The 15,254-nt window shown below is 42.7% G+C and overlaps 1 protein-coding gene across 1 annotated transcript in view; it reads right to left on the bottom strand.

Annotated features, from left to right (window-relative positions):
- Positions 1-15,254, bottom strand: part of CAMKMT (calmodulin-lysine N-methyltransferase) — a 384,338-nt gene that overhangs the window by 6,577 nt on the left and 362,507 nt on the right. Inside the window, exon 9 of the mRNA XM_090280235.1 lies at positions 12,277-12,340. Within this exon, the coding sequence (XP_090136361.1) occupies positions 12,277-12,340 (64 nt within the window). The remainder of the gene's footprint in view (positions 1-12,276; positions 12,341-15,254) is intronic.

The following is a 15,254-nucleotide window of genomic DNA, read 5'->3' as shown; positions in this document are numbered from 1 at the left end:
ATTCTGCACAACACACACCTCTTTTGGGTCCAGTGATTTATACAAAAGCACTAGATTTTAGAGTAAGCAGTCCAGGGCAGTGCCACCCACCTTGCGACGCACTAGCAGCTGCCAACATGTCTGCAACCCAGTTCCAGAGCATGTGGCAACAGATGCTTGTAAATGTTAGCTTACTGTGCTCTGAAAATTCGGTACCAAGAAATCCTCCATGGAGACAAGTAACCACAATCCCTGCTGGAGAACATTCACATCTCAGTCCCATCACCAGCTTTTTCTGTGACCACACTGTCAGACACAAGGCTACAAGGATCTTGGTTTCCAGCTTCACTGAATCCTTCAAAATGGTCATCATTTTAGCAAAGCAGCGCCTCACAGTACTCACATGGTTCCTTTTCAAAGAAAGTAGTATAAAGAGGGTAAACAGGCTTTTCTAAATAAATCACACAACCTTATAAGATTGTTGCAGTGGGGAGAATGGGAGGACTTGAATAAAATATGTACCAGATTTCAGAAGACCATCCAACATGAAATTCCACAATGATCATGTGCTAACTACTGGGTACACATGGATTTTTCCTCTCCCTCTTGGATGTGCACAAAATGGCTAAGCTTCAGAATCTTCTTTTTGTTTAAAAGATGACTGTATGCTTCTGTTAATTTCAAGGTTACGTTTCACCTTGATGAAATGCCATGTTAGGTTTGCAGGGAATCATGAAAATCTATGCCAGTTTCTTATGAAAGGTGGTTTACCATTTATACCTGCCAACTACTTATCTGAGCATGTGGTACGTGTCAGAAACGGGGAGAGGTGCTCCATCCATTGCCTTCCTTAGTCTTCAAACCACCACCAACATAGGGATCATCAGCTCCATTTTACAGGATGCTCAGGAAGGTTGAATAATTGGCCAAGAAGACACAACTGGTAAATGATTGAAAGTTTATCTGACTCCAATGCCAATGCTCTTTCTTGCACACATCCTTGCCTCCTTATTAGTATTAGTGATGACAATAATAATAATAATAGCCATCACTGTGCTAGGTGTTTCAACTTTCCTTTAATCCTCTCAACAATTTTCTCAACAGCCTTGTATGGGAGACCTTACATTTGACAGATGATTAAACACACACTGAAGGGGTTGAAGAATACAAGAAAGAACTGTGTGGCAGAAAGGAAAATCAGAAAACTCTAAAGCTGTTGATCTAGAAGGGACCTCAGAGATGTTAGTTTAATCTCATTTGGCAGATGAGAAACTCAAGTCATCCTAGTTGAACCACTGAGTTTTTTCATCCAGCAAATGAGAAGAACAAAGCCTGCGCCCACCCACTGCAGCAAGTTTTGAGAATCAGATGAAGTGATGAATATAAAAATAGTTTGAAACGCAAGGTTAAATAGATATAAGACTAGAAACATCTATAGCACATAACAGTGCTATAAAACTTCTATCAGTTCTTTTTCCCTGTCACTCTTTCCCTCATTTACCTGCAAGAACAAATACTGATACACTGTCCCAGACATCGAGTGTATTTTCATACTGTGTTTACAAGGACATGTACACACTCAGGCACGTAATTATAGCAGCACCAATCATGCCAATACACTTAAGGTTCTGTCAACTTTTCCAATATTAATTGCTATTTTGAGGCGGTTTTCAAATTTAGCAGTAAAAATTCATTTTGATGTAAAACTAGCTGTAATACATGGTCTCGGCAGGGGACCAAAAGCCTCCATGTTTTTTTAAAAAGAGGGAATCTTAGTAGGTCATTGTAGTCATTTCTAAGAGCTGGTTGCCCTTCTGGATTTTTGAATAATGGAAGGGTTTTTATTGTTTTTTTTTTTTTTTTTGGTTTTAAACTCACTTGCAAAAATTGTCTTACAATTATAATGGAAGAGTTGGTTTTTAATAGCTATTATCTAAGACAGCAATTTTCAACCTTTTTCCTCTCATGGCACACATAAACTAATTACTAAAATTCTGTGGCACACCAAAAAAGAATATTTTTTGCTGATCTGACCAAGAAGTAGGTATGATTTTGATTGATTTACAAAAGAGTAATAATTACCTACTCTTTTTGCTCCAAAGTGACTTTAAAAAATAATCAGGGGGCTTCCAGCCAAGATGGAGGCCTAGACAGACACACTGTGTCTCCCAGCACAACTAAGAAGGAATACAACTACCTCAAAACTAGAGATAACCAGAAGTTCCAGAAAATCAAGCTGCATGGAAATCCAACAAACAAAGATATAAAGAAGAAATACTCATCCAGACAGGTAGGAGGGGGTGAGCCAGGGCACAGAGGATGCGGTGTGGTGGCAGCAGCAGCCGTGGAAGCAGCAGGTCAGCATAAAGAGTAATCACACATTTTTAAAAAGTAGGGAGGGACACCTGGGGAGCACTCCTAGCACCAGACCAGATCACAAAGCTCACATTTCCAGCACCGGGGAAAATATAGCCTCATTGCTTCTGACTGTGCAAACCAGTGGGGTTTGGGGTGGAAGAAGAAACTGCCAGTCTCTTAGTAGAGTCCGCTTGTTTAAAGGGCCCCCACAGTCCTAGAACATCTGCAGAACCACCTACTCTGGGAATGATGGCCAGGGCAACAGCTAGAGAGGCGCCAGTCCCATACGGAAGTGGGAGAAGTGCCTGGAAAAGGGACAAGTGCTGAGCAAGTGGTATTGTACCCCTCAGACCCCTCCCCGACACACAGAGCCACAACGTGGAGAAACAGGTCGCCCTGTACTGACCACAAACCTAAGGCTCCACCCCTTACAATGGAATAGGTGCGATAGCTCTACCTAAGACCTAGAGACAACACAGGAGCCTGTCAAGATGAGTAGACAGAGAAGTATGGCCAAAAAGAGGGAACAGATCAAGGTTCCAGTGGGAGAATTAAGCAATGAGGAGATAGCCAACCTAAGAGAAGCAGAGTTCAAAGCACTGGTGATAAAGATGCTCACAGGCTTGACAGATATGCTTGAGCATGGCAAATGCATAAGGGAAGAAGTGAAGGCTATGCTAAATGAAACAAAAGAAAATCCACACAAAACCAATGGTGAAGGGAAGGAAACCAGGGTTCAAATCAATGATTTGGAATGTAAGGAATAAAAAAACAGTCAATCAGTACAGAATGAGGAAACAAGAATTGGAAAAAGTGAGGAGAGGCTTGGGAATCTATGGGGCAACTTTAAACATACCAACATTCGACTCATAGGGGTGCCAGAAGGAGAAGAGGAAGAGCAAGAAATTGAAAGCTTATGTGAAAAAATAATGAAGAAAAACTTCCCAAATTTGGTGAAAGAAATAGACATACAAGTCCAGGAAGCACAGAGAGTCTCAAACAAGCTAGACCCAAGGAGGCCCACACCAAGACACATCATAATTAAAATTCCAAAGGTTCAAAATAAAGAGAGAATCTTAAAAGCAGCAAGAGAAAAGAAATCAGCTTATTTTGCAAGAGAAACTTTGCAGGCAAGAAGGGATTGGCAAGAAGTATTCAATGTGATGAAAAGCAAGGACTTACAACAAAGATTACTCTATCCAGCAAAGCTATCATTTAGAATGGAAGGGCAGATGAAGTGCTTCCCAGACAAGGTAAAGCTAAAGGAGTTCATCATCACCAAGCCATTATTATATAAAATGTCAAAGGGACTTACTAAAGAAAAAGAAGATCAAAATTATGAACATTAAAATGACAACAAACTCATAACTATCAACAACTGAATCTAAAAAATAAAAACAAAATCCAACAAAGCAAACCAGAATAGAAACAGAATCATAGGTATGGGGATCATTTGGAGGGTTATCAGCTGGGAGGGGGAAGGGGAGAAATGGGGAAATGGTGCAGGGATTAAGAAGCATAATTGGTTTGTACAAAATAGACAGGGGGAAGTTAAGAATAACATAAGAAAGGGTGAAGCCACAGAACTTATATGCATGACCCATGGACATGAACTAAAGGAGGTGGGATTGTTGGAGGGAAGTGGGTACTGGGCAGAGGAGAGCAAAGGGAAAAAATTGGGACTACTTTAACAATATAATCAATGAATATACTAAAAAAGTAATAATCAGATGCTTATACTTGCATATAAGGATTTCTGGTACCAAGTATTAACCAATCAGACACAACCTTATTATGGGACATGACCAATAAGATGCAACTCTATTATATGACCTATATAGTTATGGTTCAAGACAGGGCATTCACACCAGGCTGCTATTTTTGTGCTGGCTCTTGTCATTTTTTAAATCTGACAATCTAAGGGAAAAGATATCAGTACTTCTGACTAAATAGTCAGGTATTACATGTTTTAAAAATTCTTGTGACACACTGGTTGAAAATTGCTGATCTAAGCTATTTATCATAATGTTCACAGGGCTACGGGATGCTTGGTTGGGTTGATGTTTGCATGTACAAAGCATATGTTCCCCACATCGCACCCCCTGTGTTGGCTGGGGTGGGCTGGGGGACTGCAACTAAGCCCATGGCAGCACTCTCTGAACAGACATCTCTTTCCTCCTTTAGGTCTCAGTTTACCTTTTCTTCTTCATTCACCACCCAGTCCAAAACATCAGGCCATCCCCCATTATTATTCACCCATCTCCCTACTTTATTGTTGTTCTTAGCACTCATCACCTCCAACACACACTGTATCTCTGTTTGCTACTACCTGTCTCCTCTACCTGGAATGTATGCTCTGTGCCAACGCGATCTTCTAATGTTTATTCACTGCCTTTTCTCAGGGTCAAGCATATAGTAGACACTCAATCAATATTTGTTGAGAGAATAAACTAAACCCAGATGCTGAATAATCTGAGAAATATAAGTCTTTGGGAATTCAAAGGCCATGTTCTACTGCTTATGCTTTAGAAAAGATTATCTTCAAGAAGTGTTAATAGAATCAGCAACTGCAATGGGATTTCAGAGGGCAGCACCTGTGCGCAATACTGTACCCATAAGAAAGACAAAGAGCAGGCAGGAGTTTTCATCTCTAATCACTCAGTTATGAGTTTTACAATGTACTGCTTTTCATTTCAGTGAATACAGACACCTTTGAGGTGGGGCTTCATCGTTAGGAGGGTCAACACTACATTATCCATTCATTCAATAAGCATCCACTGAGGCCCACCGAGTGCCGGCACCCACCCCATAGAGTGGTTTTAGAAACTCCTCGCACCCGCAGTGGAGCCAGACCCTTTGTGGGGTACAATCAGAGGAACACACCTTACAATTTAGGCTACAAAAATCAAAACACGTGAGAAAAAAAAAACAAAGATTTCAAATTAACCCATCCCTTTAGAAAAATTATTTTTAATTTACCAAAGCACAAGTTTCTAAGCATTCACAATCACAGAATCATTTTAAACTCAGAATGAAAACTCAATTGAATGTAAAAATTTGACTGATGAGAGAAATTTGAGAGAATTTGTTTATCCCTGGGGAGAGAAGAGGAGTTGTTCCACTAAACAACAATTATATTGTGAGTGCAGATATTGTTATCTTTCTGGACATATTAAAGGGTATGTACTTCTGGAAAAAAATAAGTGTGCTTCAGATCTATTTTAAAAGGAATATGCCATGCCAATGAAATGCCTTGGTTCCTTTTTCACTTCCAGACCACCAACTATTAAATACCGATTACATGTTTAAGCTTATGCTTATTTTCAAACCTCTTCTTTACCTGGTTTCTGAGATGCTGCCCTTGCCTGCTTCCTCCTGCTTCCTCCCCTACATTTCTCTCAGGCCCTTCCCTGGCTTCTCTTCTTCCACTTGCCCCTTAATTGCCAGTGGTCCCAGAGCTCTGCCTACTTTTCCTTCATATTCTATACAGTTCTAGGCTATTGTACCAAAGTCCAGAACTTCAACTATCACTTATACATCACAAATCACAAGTATATGACTGCAGCATTCACCTTTGCCCAGAGCCCCTACCCATATTTTCAGGTGCCTACTAGATCTTTCCATGAGGATGTTTTGAAAGTACCTTTAACTCATTCCATCAAAAATGAAACTCATTATCCTTGGTTCCAAACCCCTAGCCTTCCCAGGGTGCTATTCATCTCTTGCCTCACCGCCCCTCACTCAGACACACATAGTGAGCACCTAGTATGTACCAAGCACTTTCATATTCTTTACCTTTAAAATCAAGCTAAAAACCTGGGAACCATGGCACTGCCTTTTAAAACCTTCTAATGCCACATCTCCCAACCCACATCACTGTCACCTGCTGCACGTGGTTCTCAAACTGTTTTAGTCACTTCTAGGGTGACCTGGAGAAGGTAGAAGAGAGACGAGGAGAGAGGAAGTGCTAAACTTGTCATATCTAATCTTGTATTCAGTGTAACTGAAGCTGCTTCACTTTTCTGTTCTATAATTGGGGTGCTGGCTGAAAATATTTAGACCAAAGAGTTCTGCCATTTAAACAAGGTTGAAACCCACTAACATGTGTCTCACCATTTTGGGATGACAGGCAAAACCCAGGAAGGCCATGACCCATACCTAGTTCTGCAGCATCATCCCTGTCCCTGCTTCATACTCACCTTGGGCTCTAATCAGGCCGAACTCATTGCAGTTCTCTGCTTTGTTCTGACATGGATCCCATGTCTTCTAACCTGCAAACATACCCATTGTCACGTGGAACACTCTCGTAATCCAAGTTCTTTGGTGGCGTGGTAAACACTGACTCATCCTTCAGCAACAGATTAGAAATCCTGCCCCTGTGATGTCTGTGCTGAGCTCCTCTGACCTCCATGCTGGGCCTCCATGCTGGGCCTCCACACTGGGCCTCCACTTCCTTGCTTCCATGGGTTACGCATACCTCTGCCATATCCTTAACTCACCATCAGGTAACTGTCAATTGCTTGTCTCTCATGCTGGACTACGTGCTCCTTTAGGGAGGGATTATGCTGTAGGTCAGTCTATCCCCAGGCCCTGGCACTGTGTCTGGCTTCTGAGAGTCACTCAATAAATGTTTTCCAAATGATTCTCTTGGTGAATACCCATTCAGTTCCCACTTCTCAATCTTCAGGTCTTCACCTAATTGAAATAGTTGGTTCACACTTGACCCATGAGGAATCTTGCTGCTTTCAAGATCCCTCTAATTCCATTCCAGCCTTCATGCTGTGACCAGAGTGATCTTTCTAGAAACCACGTCTGACCTCCTCGCTGCTCAGAAACTTTCAATGCTTCTTTATTACCCATATAATAAAGTCCAATCTCTTCATTATAGTGTTCTGAGCCTTTCATAAAATGGTACCCCAAATTAACTCCTTAGCCTTATCTCCTGCCCCTCTTCACCCTAATCCCTAAACCACAAAGATACTCTTAAACTCCAGCAAATGTCTTGTTGACCCTAAGACACAGCATGCTTTTTCATACTCTATACCTATGAGCACTGTTTGCTCCAACCGGGATACTGCCTTCTAGTCCCTTTCTCTGAGGCTTGGAATGAATGCCCTTTTGACCATTGAAGGCCAAAATCAAATACCACTGCCTCTGGGCAAACCTTCCTCAGGTGGTGAGTCACTCTGTGCTGTGGCTCTTCCTAGTACCCACCATATTGCATTCTAATCCCTGGTAGCTCATGCATCAATCTGCCTGCCAACAATCCATGAAATTCTCACTGTGCTTGTTATTCATGTTTATGCCCCTACCCCCACATTCCCCAGCACAGTGCCAGGCAGATAGTCAGTGCTCAACAAATATTTCTTGAATCAAGATAGAGTCCAAACCCTTGAGTACCGCATATTCTATTCAAGGTATAAGTTAGAAAAATCCACAGAATAAAAATAGCACCAGGCTACACATGGTCAAGCGTGGAGCTGTTAGAAGCCATGGCGCACTGTCCACTGTGGTCCCACCTGTGCGTTGTCCATCTCCACAAGGAATGAGAAATTCCTTGGGGGCAGAGACTAAGCACTGCACATGCTGAAAAAGCACCCGGGGGGACTTCAGAAAAGCACTTTGAGGGCTAGGCCCCTACTTGGAGGTCTTAAGACCACCTGGGGACTCTCTGTTCCTCCACCTGGGAGAGCCCGGCTTGGCTGAACACAGCTTCTCACCACGAACAGGGGAGAATGGGCGGGGCCTCTGACCCAGCCATGTACAGACAGGAGCCCAAGGGTTCTTCAGCACCATCTCAGCTCACTGCTCTGAGCCCACACTCACAGGCATTTCCCTGAGCTGAGCAAAACAAAGGTTTGCATAGGTACACACAGAGATGTTAGGTGTTTTTTAAAGGAGGAATCCTGTCAATAAAAAGAAACCACTCACTTAAAATGAGAGTCCATGGTTTACGTTTACAGCGCTCCTTACTTTTAGGCAGGATTCCAGGAATTGGGCTGTCATTTAGGGCCCGTTTCTGAAGAAAGTTAAATGAATTCCACTGTGATATTTTTGAGTTCTTGACAATCGGTCAGCAGGGATAACAAGCCGGAGAGCTGCCAATATTGTACCCCTGTCTATCTCCTCGTGGTCCCGAGTACACTCACACTGTCTAGCTGGCTTGGCTCCCCTCCCTGCATCCAAAGCCATTTCAGAGGAATATTAGTAGATACCATTTGCTGGATGTCATTTCTGGACTCAAGTTCAACTTGCAGGCTGCTGTGGCTACTTTAAATTACATTTGGGTCCCCTGATATCAGACATTGGTGGTGTTTTTTAAAGAACGCAACAGCAGAGGGGCACCTATCAATCATCAGCAGGAAGAAGCCACTCACCAGAGAGAAATGTGTGTGTGTGTGTGTGTGTGTGTGTGTATTGGTGGTGGTGAGGGTTGAGGCTGGGGGGATGGGGAGGAATTGCTTCTTAGAATGAGTAAAATTTGCTGATTTCATTCCTTTTTAATATATATTTTTTTCTTTTCATATTTTAAGTTTCCTGGGGAGTCCCTTGTAGTATTCTGGCAGGAGTCAAACGTTTTACAATTTTTCTCAACCAGCAAGTTGAGGAAAGTTTCCATCTGGGGCAGATGACGAACAGTTGCTGCTGAAATTTGGGGCTACCTAGAATAACTTTCCAAGCACAGGTGGCTGTTTGGCAGAGAATCTAAGCTCAGCCCTGGGATTTGAGATTGTCAGAAGCCCATTCTGGTAGCTAAGCCCTCCCCGAGGTCCGCCCCCCTCAATTCATGAACACATTCTAAAAACTGGAAAGCAGAGAGACTTCCTCTCTAACTACTTTCTCTGCCTCTGGAAATATGACTCCAGACAGCTGACTTGCCAGAGCTAGAAATCAAAGCACCACACTCCCCAAAATGACAGAATTCCTTCCTTCCCACAGCCTGACACTTGGACCTCCGTATTGCAATGATTTCATCCTTGCCATCCAATAATAATCTCTCTCCCTTCACGCAGTGCAGGTTGTCTACAGTAAAATGTCCTCTTCATCCAGGCCAGGTATACAATCTCCCTGGGACCAATGCAGGGCCTGCTGCAGGGATGCAGAAAATGGGTGCAGGAGAGACACCATGTGCCCCGTTAGGTGCAGAAGTTGTCAAAGTCAAGATCAAGGAAATGGCTTATTGCCTTCCTGCCAACATTTCTTCAAGGAAAATATTTAATATTTGGAAAGAGCCCCCCTCCATTCTGTACCCACCACAGCCAGAAAGTCTCTCGTTTTTCAAGGTAACAAGAGCTAACATATATTCAGAGCCAAGAGGGTGTTAAAGCTTTCCAAAGCATGGGGTATGGGGCATGAACATACTCCTTATTTTATAGGTGGAAAACTGTGGCTTGGAGAGATGAACCCAGTGGCTACATAGGAAGAATGCACTTGGTTTTGTATGAAGATATTTCTGACTCTACCCACTATGCTTTACCTTCAGAGACTGCCTGCCCCCACCCCCCAAGAATCTGAAGCATTTGGCTCAAGTGTAATTTTTGCTGAGCATCCTGAAAACTTGTATCTCCCATTGACTTTGCTGAGCCTTGAATTACGAAGAACTCAGGATCCACCGGCATAGCCCCTGGTTGTTTCTCTGTGGGCCTCCTGTGGCACCTCCAGACCCCTGGGCCACAAAACCATGGAGGAGTTGTCAAGAAACATTAAAAGCAGCTCTAATTGTAATGGAATGAAACCTTTACTGTTTTCTTAGTCTTGGACTGTGACTTCCACAACCCATACACTGAGCAGGGGGTGCTCCTTTGGGAGCATAACAGCCAGCCCTGAGAGCTAAGAACAGTTCAGTTTTTCCTCTGGTACCCCCAAATTCTGGGAACCCTTCCAGCCCACTGGCATGGGATATGGAGTTGCTGGTCACTGCAAAGTCCACATGACCCTCCTAGAGTCCACCTGGATATAGGCGGAGTTGGTGTAAGTGTTGTGCCTCCCCAGACCCCCCAATAGGGATTAGTTTCCTGGGTGGTAATTTTGGAATGTCCATGTGCCCTTCAAAACTTGGGCATCCCCCCTTACAGTGGACCCCTAACCGTGCCGGCTAGAACACCTGGAGGAGCTAAGCAGGCCCCCTACTCCCAGTTCTAATACAGGCCCCTCGAACCTAGTCTCCCTCCCTGCTCCGCACGCAGAATGAGTAGGCACTGTCTACTCCAGGGTCCTGCCTCCTCCTTCTTGGAGTGAAGGGTGAAGATCAGCTATCAGTAGGAGGGCTGATGTGTTCACTCAGAGGGGGATGCTGTGTGGGGCCACACTTCAGGCAAGGGAGGAGTGGGATTCCAGGTTTAATAGAGGGTACTGGAGAGCTGCTGGAGATTCCAGCCCAATCTGCATTTAGGTCTACTCATAGCTTGGGCAGTTTTGAAATGATCTACAATAGATCCTGGGTAAATCACACAAATCTGCGGCAAAATGGAGTATTTGCCACCAGTAGGCTTTGAGGGGCGTTGGTGAAGAGTGAAGTGCTGTTTGTTCGATGTGAGACCAAGGTGTCCCTGAAGCATTGTATCTGTGTGTGATGCACTTCCACAGGGGCCTTTACACCCAAGAGTCTCAGTGCCCTCTCTGAAAATCCTGACCTTGCAAATGCTCATGGGAATCACCCAAGGCTCACGGATGGAATGAAGAGGCCCCAAATTCCTTTTTCTACCCTCAACTTGGGCCTCTCTCCCAACCAGGGCAGCAGCCTTCAGTAGCTTGGAGCATACCCCTTCCTTGCCTCAAGACCTACTACCCATCTCACAGAGGGAACTGAGAAGGCCAATTTACTTGATTACCACTTACAAAGCCATGGTTTCTCCTCTGAGAGGCCTGTTTAAAGTTTCCGAGCTATGTATATAGAGATAACAAAATAAAAAGCAACAGCGTAAGGCAAAGGATGATCATCAGATTGCTCTGGGAACCTTCAATGTGAAAAGAGATATAAAAGGAATATTGAAAGGTATTAGTCTGTAAGTCTCACTGAGTTCAGAAGACTGGAGCAAACCCTCTTTTTTAAAAAGACTTTAGAAACAGAACTTAAGAAAACACACACGCACTCGGCAGTCTTTTCTCAAATGTGAGTTCCTGTCTTAGACTACAGTAACATTATTAACCTATTTTAAATTCAATGCTACAGCAAGACCCTTAGATACTAATTTGATTTTTTTTTTTTTAATGCGTGAGCTCTAAACTCGTTTTCTTACTTTAAATAGACACATATTAACTCTCCGTTTAGGCTGCAGGACCTCCTAGCTTAGTATAACAGCCCAACTAAATAAGAGTGGATACAAACTCTGTAATTTACTCACAGGCATAAATGGATATATAAATGTAAAAAATGTGCACAATATTTTATGCCATGCTTGGCTTCATTGTGACTTAATGTTCATAATATATAAATAATGGATTCCTTTTAAAGCAAAGAACTTTTAATACACAGATTCATCTTAAGTCCTTTTTCTTCAATATAAACAGAAATAGAAAGAAAAAATTCTTTTGCAATAAATAAATACGCAATGACAAAGGTTACCATTGAAGGGATTTAAAATGACAGAAGTCAACAGAAAACTTCCAATATCATACTTCTACTTTAATATGAAGATATTGTTATCAAAGGAAAAGACTCAAGAAATTCTTTGATAAAAATAATCTCATGCTATCTTTGAAGTGGTTTCATTTATTTTACTACCCACTGTGTTCCTTATCAGAAGGCCAAGGGTAAGAAGTTTCCTAGTTATGATTAGGAAAGAATCTGATAGATCAGAAGACCCAATTGAAGTTGGACATAATAAGTATTAAAGTATTACATGACATTAATCCTGCCATTCCATTACTCTCTCCATCTTTGTGTACAGACTAATTATTCTGAAGCCAGTGTTCAGGAGAAAATAGAAACATACTTACCCCAGGCTGGAGTAATCTCTTTATTGCATCAACAAGGCTGGCTCTGTACTGGTCCAGAAACAGGCTGACGTTGAAAAATGAACAGAATCCAGATTAAACTGAGTTTTCAAGTCTAATGATACTAATGGAGATAAGTACAGGGCTAATTACACCTGTTTACTCAACACCAGAAAAGAGAAATTGCTTCCTTCTACTCAAGTGTCTGGCTGGAAAAATAAAAAAAGACACCATGGTCAGTGGTATGCAACCAAGCCAAGCCATCAACATGCAGGCACACAACTGGCCCTATGTTATTGTCATGGGGATGATTTCTAAGCTGCTGTTTGGGTGAGTCATCTGGCTGACAGGAAGCTCCCTCAGCACTGCCTGCCATTGGAATTGTCTCTGTAGACCTGTGTGGGCCCTCTGCATACCCAGGGTGCTGTGAGCCCACCCTCCGAAAACAAACCAGTAGCCCTGTGGCACCCAAACCACAGAGAGATCTCAGGTGGTGACAGCTTTTGGCAAGTAGGAACAGCACTGAGGTTAGATTCAACCAGAGACCTAGGACTAAATGGTTCCAAAAACAAAGATAAGGTTTAGGGGATGTGTCACAGAGACCATGGCAACTCGGGATTCCATGCCCCTCACCCCAATCTCCATGTTGATTTGTTCCCATTTCACTGTCCTCTTTCTTTTTCATCCTCTGCTCTTTTGAGAATTTCTATTGTTGCTCTATCATCCTTTGGCTGGGTCAATCTGACCCTGTCTTCACCAGGCCTTCTCTTGGAAGCTTGGGACAGTTTCCTTATCTGGGAGTCACAGGCTAGAACACTTGGGTGCCTTGTGCATCAGCCATCTCATGAGGAGCCTGAGTGGGGGCCCTACTCCCATTTCTAAAGCTGCAGTTTGGTGTCGGCCCCTCTGGTGTAGCCTCCCTGCTCCTCATATAGCATGAGTAAGTACTGCCTACTCCAGGACCCTTCCTCGTCCTTCCTGGAGCTAAGGGTGAGTATCAGCTGCCAGCAGGAGGATTGCTGTGTAGAGCCACACTTCAGGCAAGCACCGAGCGTAGTTCATGGTTTAATAGAGCTCTGGCTCTGACCTTTCCACTGTGTCACCTTGGACAAGTCACTTCATATGAGGCCTCTGTGTCTTTATCAATAAAGGTCCACCTATGTGGCTGTGGTGGGAATCAAATTAATAATATATGTAGATAAATATTTGTTATCACCTACTACATACTAGTAGTTTGTAGTTTTAGGCATTAGAAATAAGTTATGAATAAGACAAAGTTCCCATCCATAAGGAGCTTCCAGCCTGTTCATACACACATAGAAGGGACTCCATAAATATTTGCTTACTGCCTGACGGGTAGATCAACACCCTCCTTGAAATGGAGGAGCTTCAGTAAAGTATTAGTTTCAAAGGCCCTAAAACAAGCTATATGCACTCCTTTACGGTAAGGAAGAATCTACATTTAGGCAGCGTGTTTCACCAGACTAGGTGCTCTTCCAGTTCTCTCATTTGAGAAGGAGAGGTGGGGAGAGCACTTTATGAGAAGTTTCTAAGAAGTCAGTGCTTGGGTTTCACCATGACATGATTAGTAGAAGGTTCTATAAAAGGATGGTTTGAGCCCTGGAAAAAGAATACTCTTAAGATGAGCTAGAAGTCATGTCTAGAAGGGGAACCTTATCCCATTCCTTCCATCAATCAGGATAACCTATTTACCACCCATAGGAGAATTGTCTTGTCGTTCCATATAAAATACTTAAATCTTAGAACACAGAATGCTAATTCAAATGCTATAAAAACTTGTATTTAAGTCATATTAATCAGCAATTAAGAACCATTAAAAATTAATAAGAAAGAAATCAAATTCTATCTAAGTGTTTTACATTTTTTTCTCTTCAGCCCTGGCAGGTGTGGCTCAGTGGCTTGAGCACCAGCCTGTGAACCAGAGGGTTGCCGGATCGATTCCCTCGCAGGGCACGTGCCTGGGTTGTGGGCCATGTCCCTGGTTGGGGGCGTGTGAGAGGCAGCTGATTGACGTTTCTTTCACACATCAGTGTTTCTCTTCCTCTCTTTCTCCCTCCTTTCCCTTCTCTCTAAGAAGTAAATAATATCTTTGAAAAATTATTTTTCTCTTCAGAACTATACACCTTATTCTTCAGTAAGGTAATGATATCTTAAGCTTTAATAATCAAGCATTCTGATTGCATTTTTTAAAAGAAGGCTATCATGGTAGGAAAACATCTGTCAGGTACTCAGGCCTATAGAATACCTGGCTGGCTGGGATACATAGCTTTAAGCAGAAGACCATGCTCGGTTTATACCTGTGCATCCTAAGAGCTGGTAAGATTGTTAGGATAAATAAACATCATCTTAAAAGCTGAGTTTAAAGCATAACCCTAAAAAGTACTCTTTCTACTTAATATTGGTAATGGTGACAAAGATATTAACATCACAGCTTACCAGCAAACGTAGCTTAACACACAGTGCACATTCCAAACACAGTTATTTGAAAGGTAATGTCTACTCCATCGCTCCAAATCAAATTTCCCAAAGTAATTTTTGTAGTTCTCTAAGTGGCCTTTATTCCAAGCAAGCTCACCTTTCTCCTTAGTTCTGATGGAGAATTTATAACGCTTTGTAGGATACATCCTATGAGCAATTTCAATGTGCTTTAATGGGAGTGATATATAATCTCCTGAAAATGCACCCCTTAAATAAGTCCTAATGGACTCAGAGAACAGCAGTAGCTTAAGTGGATCTATTTAAAAAGGCTGAGTGGGTCAGTGATTGGGATGGAGATACCATTTCAACTCGCCCTTCCGTTACTGATCAAAATGCATTGACAGTCTAGTTTGGCCATTAAAACACACACACACATGCACGCACGCACACATGCACACCTCTCCGTAATTCACTTGTGGGATCAACACTGGCTTGGCTCCATTGATCTGAATCACAGATTTTATGACAAAGGAAAGGTGCTG

The sequence above is a fragment of the Furipterus horrens genome, unplaced genomic scaffold (genome assembly GCF_987537825.1).
Source record: "Furipterus horrens unplaced genomic scaffold, mFurHor1.1.pri manual_scaffold_6, whole genome shotgun sequence".
Taxonomy (NCBI): Eukaryota; Metazoa; Chordata; class Mammalia; order Chiroptera; family Furipteridae; genus Furipterus; species Furipterus horrens.
The sequence above is the reverse complement of the archived record's forward strand: the minus strand, read 5'-3'. Positions and strand labels throughout refer to the sequence as shown.